General features: G+C 39.3%; 1 protein-coding gene across 4 annotated transcripts in view; it reads right to left on the bottom strand.

The window, feature by feature from the left end:
• The window catches only part of MAP7D1 (MAP7 domain containing 1), a 216,799-nt gene that overhangs the window by 17,013 nt on the left and 182,300 nt on the right, over positions 1-17,486 (bottom strand). For all 4 annotated transcript variants that reach the window (XM_053707015.1, XM_053707014.1, XM_053707018.1 and 1 more), the window contains 2 exons: positions 2,503-2,602; positions 1,311-1,525 (listed from right to left, as the gene is read on the bottom strand). In XM_053707015.1, the coding sequence (XP_053562990.1) occupies positions 1,311-1,525; positions 2,503-2,602 (315 nt within the window). The remainder of the gene's footprint in view (positions 1-1,310; positions 1,526-2,502; positions 2,603-17,486) is intronic.

Raw genomic sequence — 17,486 nt, 5'->3', positions numbered from 1 at the left:
GTTATGTTTCGTAAAGGCCGTGAGCCTAAGTATAGCTACCCATTTGCAGATAGAACCATATAACAAACATGATTAAAAGTCCCCCCCTGTTCAATAACCCCCCTCAGAAGATATTAACCCATGATTCCTTATTAAGATAAAAGGAGTCCCACTGGGACCCTACCTGTTTCGTTAACATTAAATTCACATATTGAAATAAAATGAAATGATCTTACCGGAATCTACGCTGTGGAACAGGAAAACGGCCCTTTAAGTATGACAGATAGTAGCCTTGCTTCTGACATGGACTTGAGTGAAGAAAGGTAGGCAGCTAAACTCGTCAATGCTGGTTACCAAGGAGCTGTTAATATGAGTCGAGATGGGTTCGCAGGAAAACTCTCCCTGCATCTCCGGACTCTAACTTTCATCCATGCTCTCACTGAGAGGCTGATAGGACTACTTAAAACTCCAGTCCCATTGCGAAGAGTACTACCCTCCATAAGAGACTCTCTCAAACTTCTGACACTTCTCTGACAACCTCCTGTGACGAAAGGCAAAGAATGACTGGGATGAGGGAAGTGGGGGAGGTATTTAAGCCTTTGGCTGGGGTGTCTTTGCCTCCTCCTGGTGGCCAGGTTCTGTATTTCCCAAAAGTAACAAATGCAGTTGTGGACTCTTCCCTTTTAAGAAGAAAAGTTTATTTTGGACTAGACTGTCCCTTTAATATAATAAACACAAACTTAAAATAACTAAATCAAAGTGAATGACTGAACTCTTGTAATGGAATTGTTGTTGTATCTAACAGAGGGTGTTATAAATAATATATTTTTAGCTGGAATAATACAAGCTCCAGCCCTGAATAAACTATTATTTTCATGTCAGGGTAGCTAAAGTGTTATTTCCACTCCACCAATACATCTGTGGTAGTTGCTATAGAAGCTAATGAGCATTAGTGGCAAGTATAAAGCAAACACTGCTGTATTAGATTTTCTTTCAATTTTATCAACTTTTACAGTAAAAACTGTTCTCACTGTGTTAAAATGTTGCTCTGTCATATGCAAATGCAATTAACCACTGAGCATTATACATAAACATATGGACAGCTTAGATGGGTTAAGCGGTCATTATCTGCCACTAAATGCACGAAGAAGATGAAAACTAGCCCGATTATAAAAGGTCTAAATCAGATGTCGCATTTTATTGGATGGCAGCCAAAGAGCTACAGAGTGGTTCAGATAAGCCACAAAACTCAACCTAAACACTAAATATTCTGCAGGTTTACCCATAGTGCAACATTCTGTGGCTCTTCATTTACAAGTAGTTTGACATACCTGTCACTTGAGGGGCCTGCAGTGTAGGCTTCTTTAGAAAAGAGTCTTTGCCCCCAAAAGCAATAATCGGTTCGCCAGGAGGAATGCCCTTCTCACTATTCGAGTCAATTTCAGAAAGTGTTATAACTTCTTCAAAGGCGGGAGATGAATCTTTAGCAGAAAATCCATTTTCCTGCTTTGAGTTCTGTAGACCATTCACTAGAGTACTGGGAAGCCTTTAAAGAAACAAGAGAATGCATACAGTAAATATATTATTATTTTTTTGCATTTGACCGTATAACCCACTCCATGTCTTGCCAATGTACACTGCCAAGGTGTTTCTTACTCAATAACTTAACAACCTTAAAGGGACAGTAAAGTCAAAATTAAATGTTAATAATTCAGATGAAGCATGCCATTTTAAGCAACTTTCCAATCTACGTCTATAATCAATTTTGCTTAGTTCTCTCGGTATCCTTTGTTAAAGAGTAATCCTGTGTGAGCTCAGGAGCGTGCACATATCTTTAGCGATCTGGCAGCAGTGTTTGCAACAATGTTTAAAGCAATATTATACATAGTTGCAACTTTGTATAACACTACTATAAACATTGTTGCAACCACTGCTGCCAGATCGCTAAAGATATGTGCACGCTCCTGAGCTCAAATAGGATTAGTCTTTAACAAAGGAGAATTAAGCAAAATTGATGATAGAAGTATATTGAAAAGTTGCTTAAAACTGCATGCTCCATCTGAATTATTAACATTTAACTTTACTGTCCCTTTAATCTTTCAATGTGCATGCATGTGCATATTACTGCATACAACCTTTAAAATGCCCCACATGTTCCCCATGCCAATTTTCTATAGGTAAATACTTTATGACTAATGAACTTAAAATAAGGTCATATTGTGGGACAGTGGCTCATACCATTGTCGTAGGACAACAAGAACCATACTTTTTTATTATAAAAACAGATCATTTGTAACTTTTGCACTGTATGCTTATTGAATTGCTAATGAGCATACAATGTAAACAACTAAAACCACAATTAGGAACTAACCAATGAGAAGGCAGCACACATTACTGAAGATTTCTAATACTCTTATATATGTATACGAACAGATTAAAGATACTCAAAGTTAGACAACAATCATAAACCTAACCCTGCTTTAGTAACTGCCAACCGTCCTCTCTGGCCCTGTATGAGCTTACCCTTGGGGATGCTCAGGCAATGTTGTCCGGTCCTGTAACTTAAGCACGTTCTTCTCAGGAAGTTCTATCTTCATAATGACTTCCGAGGGTTTAGCTTCATCTGGGGAAACAACAGATACAGATGATATTGCTTCACTGTTTACATGGGAAAAAAAGAAAGAAAATGTTGAAGCATTTTATTATAGCACTATTGCTTTCACATGAAACCCACATTTTTTTCTTTCATGATTCATATAGAGAATACAATTATAAACAACTTTCCAATTTACTCCCATTATGTAATTTGCTTCATTCTCTTGGTATCCTTTGTGGAAGAAGCAGCAATGCACTACTGGGAGCTAGGTGAAAGTCAATGACAAGAGACATTAATGTGCAGCCACCAATTAGCAGCTCCTGAGTCTGCCTAGGTATCCATTTCAACAAAGCATAAGAAGAGAACAAAAAAAATTAGATAATAGAAGTAAATTGGAAAGTTGCTTAAAACCACAAGATCTATCTGAATCATGAAATAAACTATTTGGGTTAATATCCCTTTTACTACTGCAAAGGGGTTAAACACATAGTTAAAACCATTTCGAGCACAGTAATGCACTACAAGGACTTAGCTGAACATATCTGGTGAGCCAATGACAAAAGGTATATGTACATAGCTATACTCTCCTACTGCTCCTGAACCTACCTAGATATGCTTTTTAACAAAGGATAACAAGACACAAAGTAGATGTGATAACGGACATCATTTAAAAAGAGCATGCACTTTTTTAATATGCATAATAAAAACAAATATGAAAAAACATAATTTATGCTTACCTGATAAATTCCTTTCTTCTGTTGTGTGATCAGTCCACGGGTCATCATTACTTCTGGGATATTATCTGCTCCCCTACAGGAAGTGCAAGAGGATTCACCCAGCAGAGTTGCTATATAGCTCCTCCCCTCTACGTCACCTCCAGTCATTCGACCAAAGACCAACGAGAAAGGAGAAGCCAAGGGTGTAGTGGTGACTGGATTATAATTTAAAAAAAAAATATTTACCTGCCTTAAAAAACAGGGCGGGCCGTGGACTGATCACACAACAGAAGAAAGGAATTTATCAGGTAAGCATAAATTATGTTTTCTTCTGTTATGTGTGATCAGTCCACGGGTCATCATTACTTCTGGGATACCAATACCAAAGCAAAAGTACACGGATGACGGGAGGGATAGGCAGGCTCATTATACAGAAGGAACCACTGCCTGAAGAACCTTTCTCCCAAAAATAGCCTCCGAAGAAGCAAAAGTGTCAAATTTGTAAAATTTGGAAAAAGTATGAAGCGAAGACCAAGTTGCAGCCTTGCAAATCTGTTCAACAGAGGCCTCATTCTTAAAGGCCCAAGTGGAAGCCACAGCTCTAGTAGAATGAGCTGTAATTCTTTCAGGAGGCTGCTGTCCAGCAGTCTCATAGGCTAAACGAATTACGCTACGAAGCCAGAAGGAGAGAGAGGTAGCCGAAGCCTTATGACCTCTCCTCTGACCAGAGTACACGACAAACAGGGAAGACGTTTGTCGAAAATCCTTAGTTGCCTGCAAGTAGAACTTGAGGGCACGAACTACATCCAGATTGTGTAGAAGACGTTCCTTCTTTGAAGAAGGATTTGGACACAAGGATGGAACAACAATCTCTTGATTGATATTCCTGTTAGTGACTACCTTAGGTAAGAACCCAGGTTTAGTACGCAGAACTACCTTGTCTGAGTGAAAGATCAGATAAGGAGAATCACAATGTAAGGCTGATAATTCAGAGACTCTTCGAGCCGAGGAAATAGCCATTAAAAATAGAACTTTCCAAGATAACAATTTTATATCAATGGAATGAAGGGGTTCGAACGGAACACCCTGTAAAACGTTAAGAACTAAGTTTAAACTCCATGGCGGAGCAACAGTTTTAAACACAGGCTTGATCCTAGCTAAAGCCTGACAAAATGCCTGGACGTCTGGATTTTCTGACAGACGCTTGTGTAACAAGATGGACAGAGCTGAGATCTGTCCCTTTAATGAGCTAGCCGATAAACCCTTTTCTAAACCTTCTTGTAGAAAGGACAATATCCTAGGAATCCTAACCTTACTCCAGGAGTAATCTTTGGATTCACACCAGTATAGGTATTTACGCCATATTTTATGGTAAATCTTTCTGGTAACAGGCTTCCTAGCCTGTATCAGGGTATCAATAACCGACTCAGAAAAACCACGTTTTGATAAAATCAAGCGTTCAATTTCCAAGCAGTCAGCTTCAGAGAAGTTAGATTTTGATGTTTGAATGGACCCTGTATCAGAAGGTCCTGTCTTAGAGGTAGAGACCAAGGCGGACAGGATGACATGTCCACTAGATCTGCATACCAAGTCCTGCGTGGCCATGCAGGTGCTATTAGAATCACTGATGCTCTCTCCTGTTTGATTTTGGCAATCAATCGAGGAAGCAGCGGGAAGGGTGGAAACACATAAGCCATCCTGAAGTTCCAAGGTGCTGTCAAAGCATCTATCAGAACCGCTCCCGGATCCCTGGATCTGGATCCGTAGCGAGGAAGTTTGGCGTTCTGGCGAGACGCCATGAGATCTATATCTGGTTTGCCCCAACGTCGAAGTATTTGGGCAAAGACCTCCGGATGAAGTTCCCACTCCCCCGGATGAAACGTCTGGCGACTCAAGAAATCCGCCTCCCAGTTCTCCACTCCCGGGATGTGGATTGCTGACAGGTGGCAAGAGTGAGACTCTGCCCAGCGAAATATCTTTGATACTTCCATCATTGCTAGGGAGCTTCTTGTCCCTCCCTGATGGTTGATGTAAGCTACAGTCGTGATGTTGTCCGACTGAAACCTGATGAACCCCCGAGTTTTTAACTGGGGCCAAGCTAGAAGGGCATTGAGAACTGCTCTCAATTCCAGAATGTTTATTGGCAGGAGACTTTCCTCCTGACTCCATTTTCCCTGAGCCTTCAGAGAATTCCAGACAGCGCCCCAACCTAGTAGGCTGGCGTCTGTTGTTACAATTGTCCAGTCCGGCCTGCTGAATGGCATCCCCCTGGACAGATGTGGCCGAGAAAGCCACCATAGAAGAGAGTTTCTGGTCTCTTGATCCAGATTCAGAGTGGGGGACAAATCTGAGTAATCCCCATTCCACTGACTCAGCATGCACAATTGCAGCGGTCTGAGATGTAGGCGTGCAAAGGGTACTATGTCCATTGCTGCTACCATTAAGCCGATCACCTCCATGCATTGAGCTACTGACGGGAGTTGAATGGAATGAAGGACACGGCATGCATTTAGAAGCTTTGTTAATCTGTCTTCTGTCAGATAAATCTTCATTTCTACAGAATCTATAAGAGTCCCCAAGAATGGAACTCTTGTGAGAGGAAAGAGAGAACTCTTCTTTTCGTTCACTTTCCATCCATGCGACCTTAGAAATGCCAGAACTAACTCTGTATGAGACTTGGCAGTTTGAAAGCTTGAAGCTTGTATCAGAATGTCGTCTAGGTACGGAGCTACCGAAATTCCTCGCGGTCTTAGTACCGCCAGAAGGGCACCCAGAACCTTTGTGAAGATTCTTGGAGCCGTAGCCAATCCGAATGGAAGGGCTACAAACTGGTAATGCCTGTTTAAGAAGGCAAACCTTAGATACCGGTAATGATCTTTGTGAATCGGTATGTGAAGGTAAGCATCCTTTAAATCCACTGTGGTCATGTACTGACCCTCTTGGATCATGGGTAAGATTGTCCGAATAGTTTCCATTTTGAACGATGGAACTCTTAGGAATTTGTTTAGGATCTTTAAATCCAAGATTGGCCTGAAAGTTCCCTCTTTTTTGGGAACCACAAACAGGTTTGAGTAAAACCCTTGTCCTTGTTCCGACCGCGGAACCGGATGGATCACTCCCATTAATAATAGATCTTGTACACAGCGTAGAAACGCGTCTTTCTTTATTTGGTTTGTTGACAACCTTGACAGATGAAATCTCCCTCTTGGGGGAGAGAATTTGAAGTCTAGAAGGTATCCCTGAGATATGATCTCTAGCGCCCAGGGATCCTGGACATCTCTTGCCCAAGCCTGGGCGAAGAGAGAGAGTCTGCCCCCCACTAGATCCGGTCCCGGATCGGGGGCCCTCGGTTCATGCTGTCTTAGGGGCAGCAGCAGGTTTCCTGGCCTGCTTGCCCTTATTCCAGGACTGGTTAGGTTTCCAGCCTTGTCTGTAACGAGCAACAGCTCCTTCCTGTTTTGGTGCAGTGGAAGTTGATGCTGTTCCTGTTTTGAAATTCCGAAAGGGACGAAAAATAGACTGTCTAGCCTTAGCTTTGGCTTTGTCTTGAGGTAGAGCGTGGCCCTTACCCCCTGTAATGTCAGCAATAATTTCTTTCAAACCGGGCCCAAATAAAGTTTGCCCCTTGAAAGGTATATTAAGTAATTTGGACTTAGAAGTTACATCAGCCGACCAGGATTTTAGCCACAGCGCCCTACGTGCCTGAATGGCGAATCCTGAATTCTTAGCCGTAAGTTTGGTTAAATGTACTACGGCCTCCGAAATGAATGAATTAGCTAGTTTAAGGACTCTAAGCCTGTCCGTAATGTCGTCCAGCGTAGCTGAACTAAGGTTCTCTTCCAGAGACTCAATCCAAAAAGCTGCCGCAGCCGTAATCGGCGCGATGCATGCAAGGGGTTGCAATATAAAACCTTGTTGAACAAACATTTTCTTAAGGTAACCCTCTAATTTTTTATCCATAGGATCTGAAAAAGCACAGCTATCCTCCACCGGGATAGTGGTGCGCTTAGCTAAAGTAGAAACTGCTCCCTCCACCTTAGGGACCGTTTGCCATAAGTCCCGTGTGGTGGCGTCTATTGGAAACATCTTTCTAAATATTGGAGGGGGTGAGAACGGCACACCGGGTCTATCCCACTCCTTAGTAACAATTTCAGTTAATCTCTTAGGTATAGGAAAAACGTCAGTACTCGCCGGTACCGCAAAGTATTTATCCAACCTACACATTTTCTCTGGTATTGCAACAGTGTTACAATCGTTAAGAGCCGCTAAGACCTCCCCTAGTAATACACGGAGGTTTTCCAATTTAAATTTAAAATTTGAAATATCTGAATCCAATCTGCTTGGATCAGAACCGTCACCTACAGAATGAAGCTCTCCGTCCTCATGCTCTGCAAGCTGTGACGCAGTATCAGACATGGCCCTAGAATTATCAGCGCACTCTGTTCTCACCCCAGAGTGATCACGCTTGCCTCTTAGTTCTGGTAATTTAGCCAAAACTTCAGTCATAACAGTAGCCATATCTTGTAATGTTATCTGTAATGGCTGCCCAGATGTACTAGGCGCCATAATATCACGCACCTCCCGGGCGGGAGATGCAGGTACTGACACGTGAGGCGAGTTAGTCGGCATAACTCTCCCCTCGCTGTTTGGTGAAATTTGTTCAATTTGTACAGATTGGCTTTTATTTAAAGTAGCATCAATACAGTTAGTACATAAATTTCTATTGGGCTCCACCTTGGCATTGGAACAAATGACACAGGTATCTTCCTCTGAATCAGACATGTTTAACACACTAGCAATAAACATGCAACTCGGTTACAATCTTATTTAACAAAAACGTACTGTGCCTCAAGAAGCACTAAACGATTAAATGACAGTTGAAATAATGAACTGAAAAACAGTTATAGCATCACACTTTAAAAACAACACAACTTTTTAGCAAAGGTTTGCTCCCATTAGTAAAATAACACTAATTAAATTTTAAACATAAAAATTACAGAGCAACGTTATTAAATCACAGTCACTATATAAGTCTCACAGCTCTGCTGAGAGAATCTACCTCCCTTCAAAGAAGTTTGAAGACCTCTGAGTTCTGTTAGAGATGAACCGGATCATGCAGAAAATACAAGAGTAACTGACTGGAAATTTTTGATGCGTAGCAAAGAGCGCCAAAAACGGCCCCTCCCTCTCACACACAGCAGTGAGAGAGAAACGAAACTGTCATAATTAAAACAAGCAAACTGCCAAGTGGAAAAATAATGCCCAAATATCTATTCACTCAGTACCTCATTAATGCAAACGATTCTACATTCCAGCAAAAACGTTTAACATGAAAAATACCTATTAAAAGGTTTAATGTACTTTTACAGAGTAATTCCGGTGAAATACCATCCCCAGAATACTAAAGTGTAGAGTATACATACATGTTCATTATAACGGTATGGCAGGATCTTTTCATCAATTCCATTCAGAAAATAAAAACTGCTACATACCTCAATGCAGATTGAACTGCCCGCTGTCCCCTGATCTGAAGTTTTTACCTCCCTCAGATGGCCGAGAAACAGCAATATGATCTTAACTACTCCGGTTAAAATCATAAGAAAAACTCTGGTAGATTCTTCTTCAAACTCTGCCAGAGAGGTAATAACACGCTCCGGTGCTATTGTAAAATAACAAACTTTTGATTGAAGTTCTAAAAACTAAGTATAATCACCATAGTCCTCTCACACCTCCTATCTAGTCTTTGGGTGCAAGAGAATGACTAGAGGTGACGTAGAGGGGAGGAGCTATATAGCAACTCTGCTGGGTGAATCCTCTTGCACTTCCTGTAGGGGAGCAGATAATATCCCAGAAGTAATGATGACCCGTGGACTGATCACACATAACAGAAGAAATTAGATTTTGAGGTCAATGTTCTTTTAATTAGAAATACATATTTTACAGAATATCTGGCTAACAAAGGCTTTAAAGGAGGGAGAATACTGCATCGCTTAAAGGGACACTCAAGTCAAAATTAAACTTCATGATTCAGATACAGCAGGTAATTTTAAACAACTTTCCAATTTACTTCCATTAACAAAATGTGCACAGTATTTTTAGATTTACACTTTTTGAGTCACCAACTCCTACTGAGCATGTGCAAGAATTCACAGCATATACATATATGCATTTGTGATTGGTTGATGGTGTCACATGGTACAGGGGGAGTGGAAATAGACATAACTGCAATTTATTTAACAAATATCTACTACTCATTTGAAGTTCAGACTAAGTGCTATTGCATTGTCTTCTTATCATGCATTTGTTGATTATGCAAATCTACTGTATTGACTGGTCCTGTTGTGAGTATTGTTATCATCATCTCTAAAAAGGTGCGTTAAAGGGACATTAAACCCCAAAAAATTATTTCATGATTCAGACAGAATGTACATTTTAAAAAAAACGTTTCAAATTAGTACCATTATTAAATTAGCTTTTTTCTTTTGGTATCCTTTGTTGAAGGAGCAGGAATGCACTACTGGGAGTTAGCTGAGCACACAGGCTATCCAATGACAAGAGGCATATATGTGCAGCCACCAATCAGCAGCTAGATCCCAGTAGTGCTTTGCTGCTCCTAAGCATACCTAAGTATGCTTTACAAGGGAACCAAGAGAACAACAAAAATTAGATAATAGAAGCAAATAAAGTTGTTGTTTTTTAAATTGGATGTTTTATCTTAATCATTTAAGAATCATTTTAGGTTTCATATTCCTTTAAAACAGGTATGACTTGTTTGGGTGTGTAAATGCACTGCGCGTTTCTTTAATTTACAGTGAGGAGATGTTGCTCATTATTTAGTTCATTGTAACTTGCTTATTTAGGGCTAGATTACAAGTTGAGCGCAAACTATTGCTACTACGAAAGCGATATATTTGTGCTCAACTTAGTAATACCTGCGCACGCAAATGTGCGCTGGTATTACAAGTCAGGTGCAATGCGAACGTGACCTCTAGTTCGCATTGCACAGAAGCATTGCGCTCACAAGAGCGCCCTTCCATAAGCTCCAATGGAAGCCTCGTTCTTATGCTGAAAGACACAGCATAAGAACTAGCGCAGCGAAGGGGGTAAGTCGCGCAACGATAGGAGGCAAATATAAAAATATATGACTATATACATATATATTAATGTGTTAATGTGAGCATATACATATATATTTGTGTGTTACTGTGACTATATACATATATATTTGTGTGTTAATGTGAGTATATACATATATATTTGTGTGTTACTGTGACTATATACATATATATTTGTGTGTTACTGTGAGTATATACATATATATTTGTGTGTTACTGTGAGTATATACATATATATTTGTGTGTTACTGTGACTATATACATATATATTTGTGTGTTAATGTGAGTATATACATATATATTTGTGTGTTACTGTGACTATATACATATATATTTGTGTGTTACTGTGAGTATATACATATATATTTGTGTGTTACTGTGAGTATATACATATATATTTGTGTGTTACTGTGAGTATATACATATATATTTGTGTGTTACTGTGAGTATATACATATATATTTGTGTGTTACTGTGACTATATACATATATATTTGTGTGTTACTGTGAGTATATACATATATATTTGTGTGTTACTGTGACTATATACATATATATTTGTGTGTTACTGTGACTATATACATATATATTTGTGTGTTACTGTGACTATATACATATATATTTGTGTGTTAATGTGACTATATACATATATATTAATGTGTTAATGTGACTATATACATATATATTTGTGTGTTACTGTGACTATATACATATATATTTGTGTGTTACTGTGACTATATGCATATATATTTGTGTGTTAATGTGAGTATATACATATATATTTGTGTGTTACTGTGAGTATATACATATATATTTGTGTGTTACTGTGACTATATACATATATATTTGTGTGTTAATGTGAGTATATACATATATATGTGTGTGTTACTGTGAGTATATACATATATATTTGTGTGTTACTGTGAGTATATACATATATATTTGTGTGTTACTGTGACTATATACATATATATTTGTGTGTTAATGTGAGTATATACATATATATTTGTGTGTTACTGTGAGTATATACATATATATTTGTGTGTTAATGTGAGTATATACATATATATTTGTGTGTTACTGTGACTATATACATATATATTTGTGTGTTAATGTGAGTATATACATATATATTTGTGTGTTAATGTGAGCATATACATATATATTTGTGTGTTAATGTGAGTATATACATATATATTTGTGTGTTACTGTGAGTATATACATATATATTTGTGTGTTAATGTGACTATATACATATATATTAATGTGTTAATGTGACTATATACATATACATTTGTGTGTTACTGTGACTATATACATATATATTTGTGTGTTAATGTGAGTATATACATATATATTTGTGTGTTACTGTGAGTATATACATATATATTTGTATGTTAATGTGAGTATATACATATATATTTGTGTGTTACTGTGAGTATATACATATATATTTGTGTGTTACTGTGAGTACATACATATATATTTGTGTGTTAATGTGAGTACATACATATATATTTGTGTGTTAATGTGAGTATATACATATATATTTGTGTGTTACTGTGAGTATATACATATATATTTGTGTGTTAATGTGAGTATATACATATATATTAGTGTGTTACTGTGAGTATATACATATATATTTGTGTGTTAATGTGAGTATATACATATATATTTGTGTGTTAATGTGAGTTTATACATATATATTTGTGTGTTACTGTGACTATATACATATATATTTGTGTGTTAATGTGAGTATATACATATATATTTGTGTGTTAATGTGAGTATATACATATATATTTGTGTGTTAATGTGAGTATATACATATATATTTGTGTGTTACTGTGACTATATACATATATATTAATGTGTTAATGTGAGTATATACATATATATTTGTGTGTTAATGTGAGTATATACATATATATTTGTGTGTTAATGTGAGTATATACATATATATTTGTGTGTTACTGTGAGTATATACATATATATTTGTGTGTTACTGTGACTATATACATATATATTTGTGTGTTACTGTGAGTATATACATATATATTTGTGTGTTACTGTGAGTATATCCTATATTATAAAAGACAAGTGTTTGTCTGAAGCCGTCATGCGCAGTACAGACAAACACTTGGCCTTTGACAGCGGATCACACGCGCACCCCTGCAGGTGAAAACAGCAGCACGAGGACCGGCAAGTGAAAGAGCACAGCTGATCGCACGCGCAGGGGTGAAAACAGCAGCGCGAGGACCGGCAAGTGAAAGAGCACAGCTGATCGCACGCGCAGGGGTGAAAACAGCAGCGCGAGGACCGGCAAGTGAAAGAGCACAGCTGATCGCACGCGCAGGGGTGAAAACAGCAGCGCGAGGACCGGCAGGTGATGTGAAGGGGAGAGAGAGAGAGTGTGAGTGTGAGAGAGTGAGAGAGTGAGAGAGTGAGAGTGAGAGAGAGAGATATATATATATATAAAACACGGCCCGTGTGAACGGGCTTTAGGACTAGTACATATATATTTGTGTGTTAATGTGAGTATATACATATATATTTGTGTGTTACTGTGAGTATATACATATATATTTGTGTGTTACTGTGAGTATATACATATATATTTGTGTGTTACTGTGAGTATATACATATATATTTGTGTGTTACTGTGAGTATATACATATATATTTGTGTGTTACTGTGAGTATATACATATATATTAATGTGTTAATGTGACTATATACATATATATTTGTGTGTTACTGTGAGTATATACATATATATTTGTGTGTTAATGTGAGTATATACATATATATTTGTGTGTTACTGTGACTATATACATATATATTTGTGTGTTAATGTGAGTATATACATATATATTTGTGTGTTAATATGAGTTTATACATATATATTTGTGTGTTAGTGTGAGTTTATACATATATATTTGTGTGTTAATGTGAGTATATACATATATATTTTTGTGTTAATGTGAGTATATACATATATATTTGTGTGTTACTGTGAGTATATACATATATATTTGTGTGTTACTGTGACTATATACATATTTGTGTGTTAATGTGAGTATATACATATATATTTGTGTGTTAATGTGAGTATATACATATATATTTGTGTGTTACTGTGAGTATATACATATATATTTACAGGGAACACAGTTCCCATAGACCGCAATGTAAAGGCACTATTCAGTGCCTTTTTTTTTTTTCTCTAACACCCTACACCCGCCAACTTTAGCTCCCAAAAACTGCTTTGTGCAGTGATTTAAAAAAAAAAAAATGCTATTTTTTTTAATTATTATTAATAACTACACTACACTTAACCATTTGAGTGCTAAGCACTTTCCCACCTGGGTGCTAAGATTTTTTTTAAAGGTTTTTTTTATTTTTTGAATAATTGTTTTTTAAACTTTTTTAACTTTTTTTTCAGACCCCCAAGACTTACACTGTTGGAAAGGTTATGTGATTACCTTTCCAACAGTGGGTCTGTAGCTGCTTAGATGCCTGAGATAAAGGCTTCTAAGCAGCATGCCCCCTGCTCCTATACTTAACATTGTTAAGTATAAAGTTGCACGGTGACGTCATCACGTTATTGCGAGTGACGTCACCACGCAAAACGGGAAGCCCCGGCGATGCCACGTAGGAGCCCCCAGATCTCCCTCAAGATGGGAGAGTGCTAGTGATGGCTCTGAGCCGTCATTAGCACCAGAGTGGCAAACTCTGTGACGGCTCAGAGCCGTCATTACCACTCAAAGGGTTAAATATGGGGCAAATTTTGAAAATTAACCAGTGATCTGGTCTCTGGTTAATTTTCTGAGCGCTAAATACTACCATTAGTTTGCGGTAGCAATAACAAGCCACTTGTAATGGCTGGTTATTTATTGCGTGCCCGTAAACTTGATAAATTAGCGCACCACTTGTAACCTAGCCCTTAATTGGATTAACTACTCTAACAGCTACTCTATGCAAAAAGTTAGAAAGTGACCTTATGCTGACATCTTCTAAATACATGAGGCCTAATCTCAAAAAACAGAATTTATGCTTACCTGATAAATTTATTTCTCTTGTGGAGTATCCAGTCCACGGATTCATCCTTTACTTGTGGGATATTCTCCTTCCCAACAGGAAGTGGCAAAGAGAGCACACAGCAGAGCTGTCCATATAGCTCCCCCTCTAGCTCCACCCCCCAGTCATTCGACCGAAGGTTAGGAAAAAAAGGAGAAACCATAGGGTGCAGTGGTGACTGTAGTTTAAACAAAAAATCTACCTGACTTAATATAGCCAGCGCGAGCCATGGACTGGATACACCACAAGAGAAAGTAATTTATCAGGTAAGCATAAATTCTGTTTTCTCTTGTAAGGTGTATCCAGTCCACGGATTCATCCTTTACTTGTGGGATACCAATACCAAAGCTTTAGAACACGGATGAAGGGAGGGAACAAGACAGGTACCTTAAACGGAAGGCACCACTGCTTGTAAAACCTTTCTCCCAAAAATAGCCTCCGAAGAAGCAAAAGTATCGAATTTGAAAAATTTGGCAAAAGTATGCAGCGAAGACCAAGTCGCTGCCTTACAAATCTGTTCAACAGAAGCCTCATTTTTAAAAGCCCATGTGGAAGCCACTGCTCTGGTAGAATGAACAGTAATTGTTTCAGGAGGCTGCTGGCCAGCAGTCTCATAGGCCAAACAGATGATGCTTTTCAGCCAAAAGGAAAGAGAGGTAGCCTTCTGACCTCTCCTCTTACCAGAATAGATAACAAACAAAGAAGTTGTTTGTCTGAAATCCTTAGTTGCTTGTAAATAGAACTTTAAAGCACGAACCACATCAAGATTGTGTAACAGACGTTCCTTCTTCGACGAAGGATTAGGACACAGAGAAGGAACAACAATTTCCTCGTTAATATTCTTATTAGACACAACCTTAGGAAGAAAACCGGGTTTGGTACGCAAAACTACCTTATCTACATGGAACACCAGGTAAGGTGAATCACACTGTAAAGCAGATAACTCTGAAACTCTTCGAGCAGAAGAGATAGCTACCAAAAACAAAACTTTCCAAGATAAAAGCTTAATATCTATGGAATGTAAAGGTTCAAACGGAACCCCTTGCAGAACTGAAACAACTAAATTCAGACTCCATGGCGGAGCCACAGGTCTATAAACAGGCTTGATTCTGACTAAAGCCTGACTAAATGTTTGAACGCCTGGTACCTCTGCCAGACGTTTGTGAAAAAGAATATACAAAGCAGATATCTGTCCCTTTAAGGAACTAGCTGATAATCCTTTCTCCAATCCGTCTTGGAGAAAGGACAAAATCCTGGGAATCCTAACCTTACTCCATGAGTAACCCTTGGATTCGCACCAAAAAATATATTTTCACCAAATCTTATGGTAGATTTTCCTGGTGACAGGCTTTCTAGCCTGAATCAGGGTATCAATAACCGACTCAGAGAAACCACGCTTTGACAGAATTAGGCGTTCAATCTCCAAGCAGTCAGACGCAGAGAAATTAGATTTGGATGTTTGAAAGGACCTTGTATTAGAAGGTCCTGCCTCATTGGTAGTGTCCATGGTGGCACAGATGACATGTCCACTAGGTCTGCATACCAGGTCCTGCGTGGCCACACAGGCGCTATTAGAATCACCGAAGCCCTCTCCTGCTTGATTCTGGCAACCAGACGAGGGAGGAGAGGAAATGGTGGAAAAACATAGGCCAGATTGAAGGACCAAGGCGCTGCTAGAGCATCTATCAGCACCGCCTGGGGATCCCTGGACCTGGACCTGTAAAGAGGAAGCTTGGTGTTCTGACGGGACGCCATCAGATCCAATTCTGGAGTGCCCCATAGCTGAGTCAGCTGGGCAAATACCTCCGGGTGGAGTTCCCACTCCCTCGGGTGAAAAGTCTGACGACTTAGAAAATCCGCCTCCCAGTTGTCTACTCCTGGGATGTGAATTGCTGAGAGATGGCAAGAGTGATCCTCCGCCCATCTGATTATTTTGGTTACTTCCATCATTGCTAGGGAACTCCTTGTTCCACCTTGATGATTGACGTAAGCTACAGTCGTGATGTTGTCCGACTGAAATCTGATGAATTTGGCCGCAGCTAGCTGATGCCATGCCTGAAGAGCGTTGAATATCGCCCTCAGTTCCAGAATGTTTATCGGGAGAAGAGCTTCTTCCCAAGACCATAAGCCCTGAGCTTTCAGGGAGTCCCAGACTGCACCCCAGCCCAACAGACTGGCGTCGGTCATTACGATGATCCACTCTGGTCTGCGGAAACACATTCCCTGAGACAGGTGATCCTGAGACAACCACCAGAGAAGAGAATCTCTGGTCCCCTGGTCCAACTGTATTTGAGGAGACAAATCTGCATAATCCCCATTCCACTGTTTGAGCATGCATAGTTTCAGTGGTCTGAGGTGTATCCGAGCAAAAGGGACTATGTCCATTGCCGCTACCATTAGTCCGATTGTCTCCATGTACTGAGCTACAGATGGCCGAGGAATGGAATGAAGAGCTCGGCAAGTAGTGAAGAGTTTTAACTTTCTGACCTCCGTCAGAAATATTTTCATTTCCACCGAGTCTATTAGGGTTCCTTGGAATGGAACTCTTGTGAGGGGGGAGAGAGAACTCTTTTTGATGTTCACCTTCCACCCGTGAGACCTCAGAAAGGCCAATACAATTTCTGTGTGAGAATTGGCTGTTTGGAAAGTCGACGCCTGAATTAAGATGTCGTCTAGATAAGGCGCCACTGCTATGCCCCGCGGTCTTAGAACCGCCAGGAGGGACCCTAGCACCTTTGTGAAAATTCTGGGAGCAGTGGACAACCCGAAAGGAAGAGCCACAAACTGATAATGCTTGTCCAGAAAGACGAACCTGAGAAACTGGTGATGATCTTTGTGGATAGGAATGTGTAGATACATGGGAGTCATATATTGACCCTCCTGGATCATTGGTAAGATCGTCTGAATGGTCTCCATCTTGAATGATGGGACTCTGAGGAATTTGTTTAGAATTTTGAGATCCAGGATTGGTTTTAAAGTTCCTTCTTTCTTGGGAACC

The sequence above is a fragment of the Bombina bombina genome, chromosome 3 (genome assembly GCF_027579735.1).
Source record: "Bombina bombina isolate aBomBom1 chromosome 3, aBomBom1.pri, whole genome shotgun sequence".
Classification (NCBI taxonomy): Eukaryota; Metazoa; Chordata; class Amphibia; order Anura; family Bombinatoridae; genus Bombina; species Bombina bombina.
The sequence above is the reverse complement of the archived record's forward strand: the minus strand, read 5'-3'. Positions and strand labels throughout refer to the sequence as shown.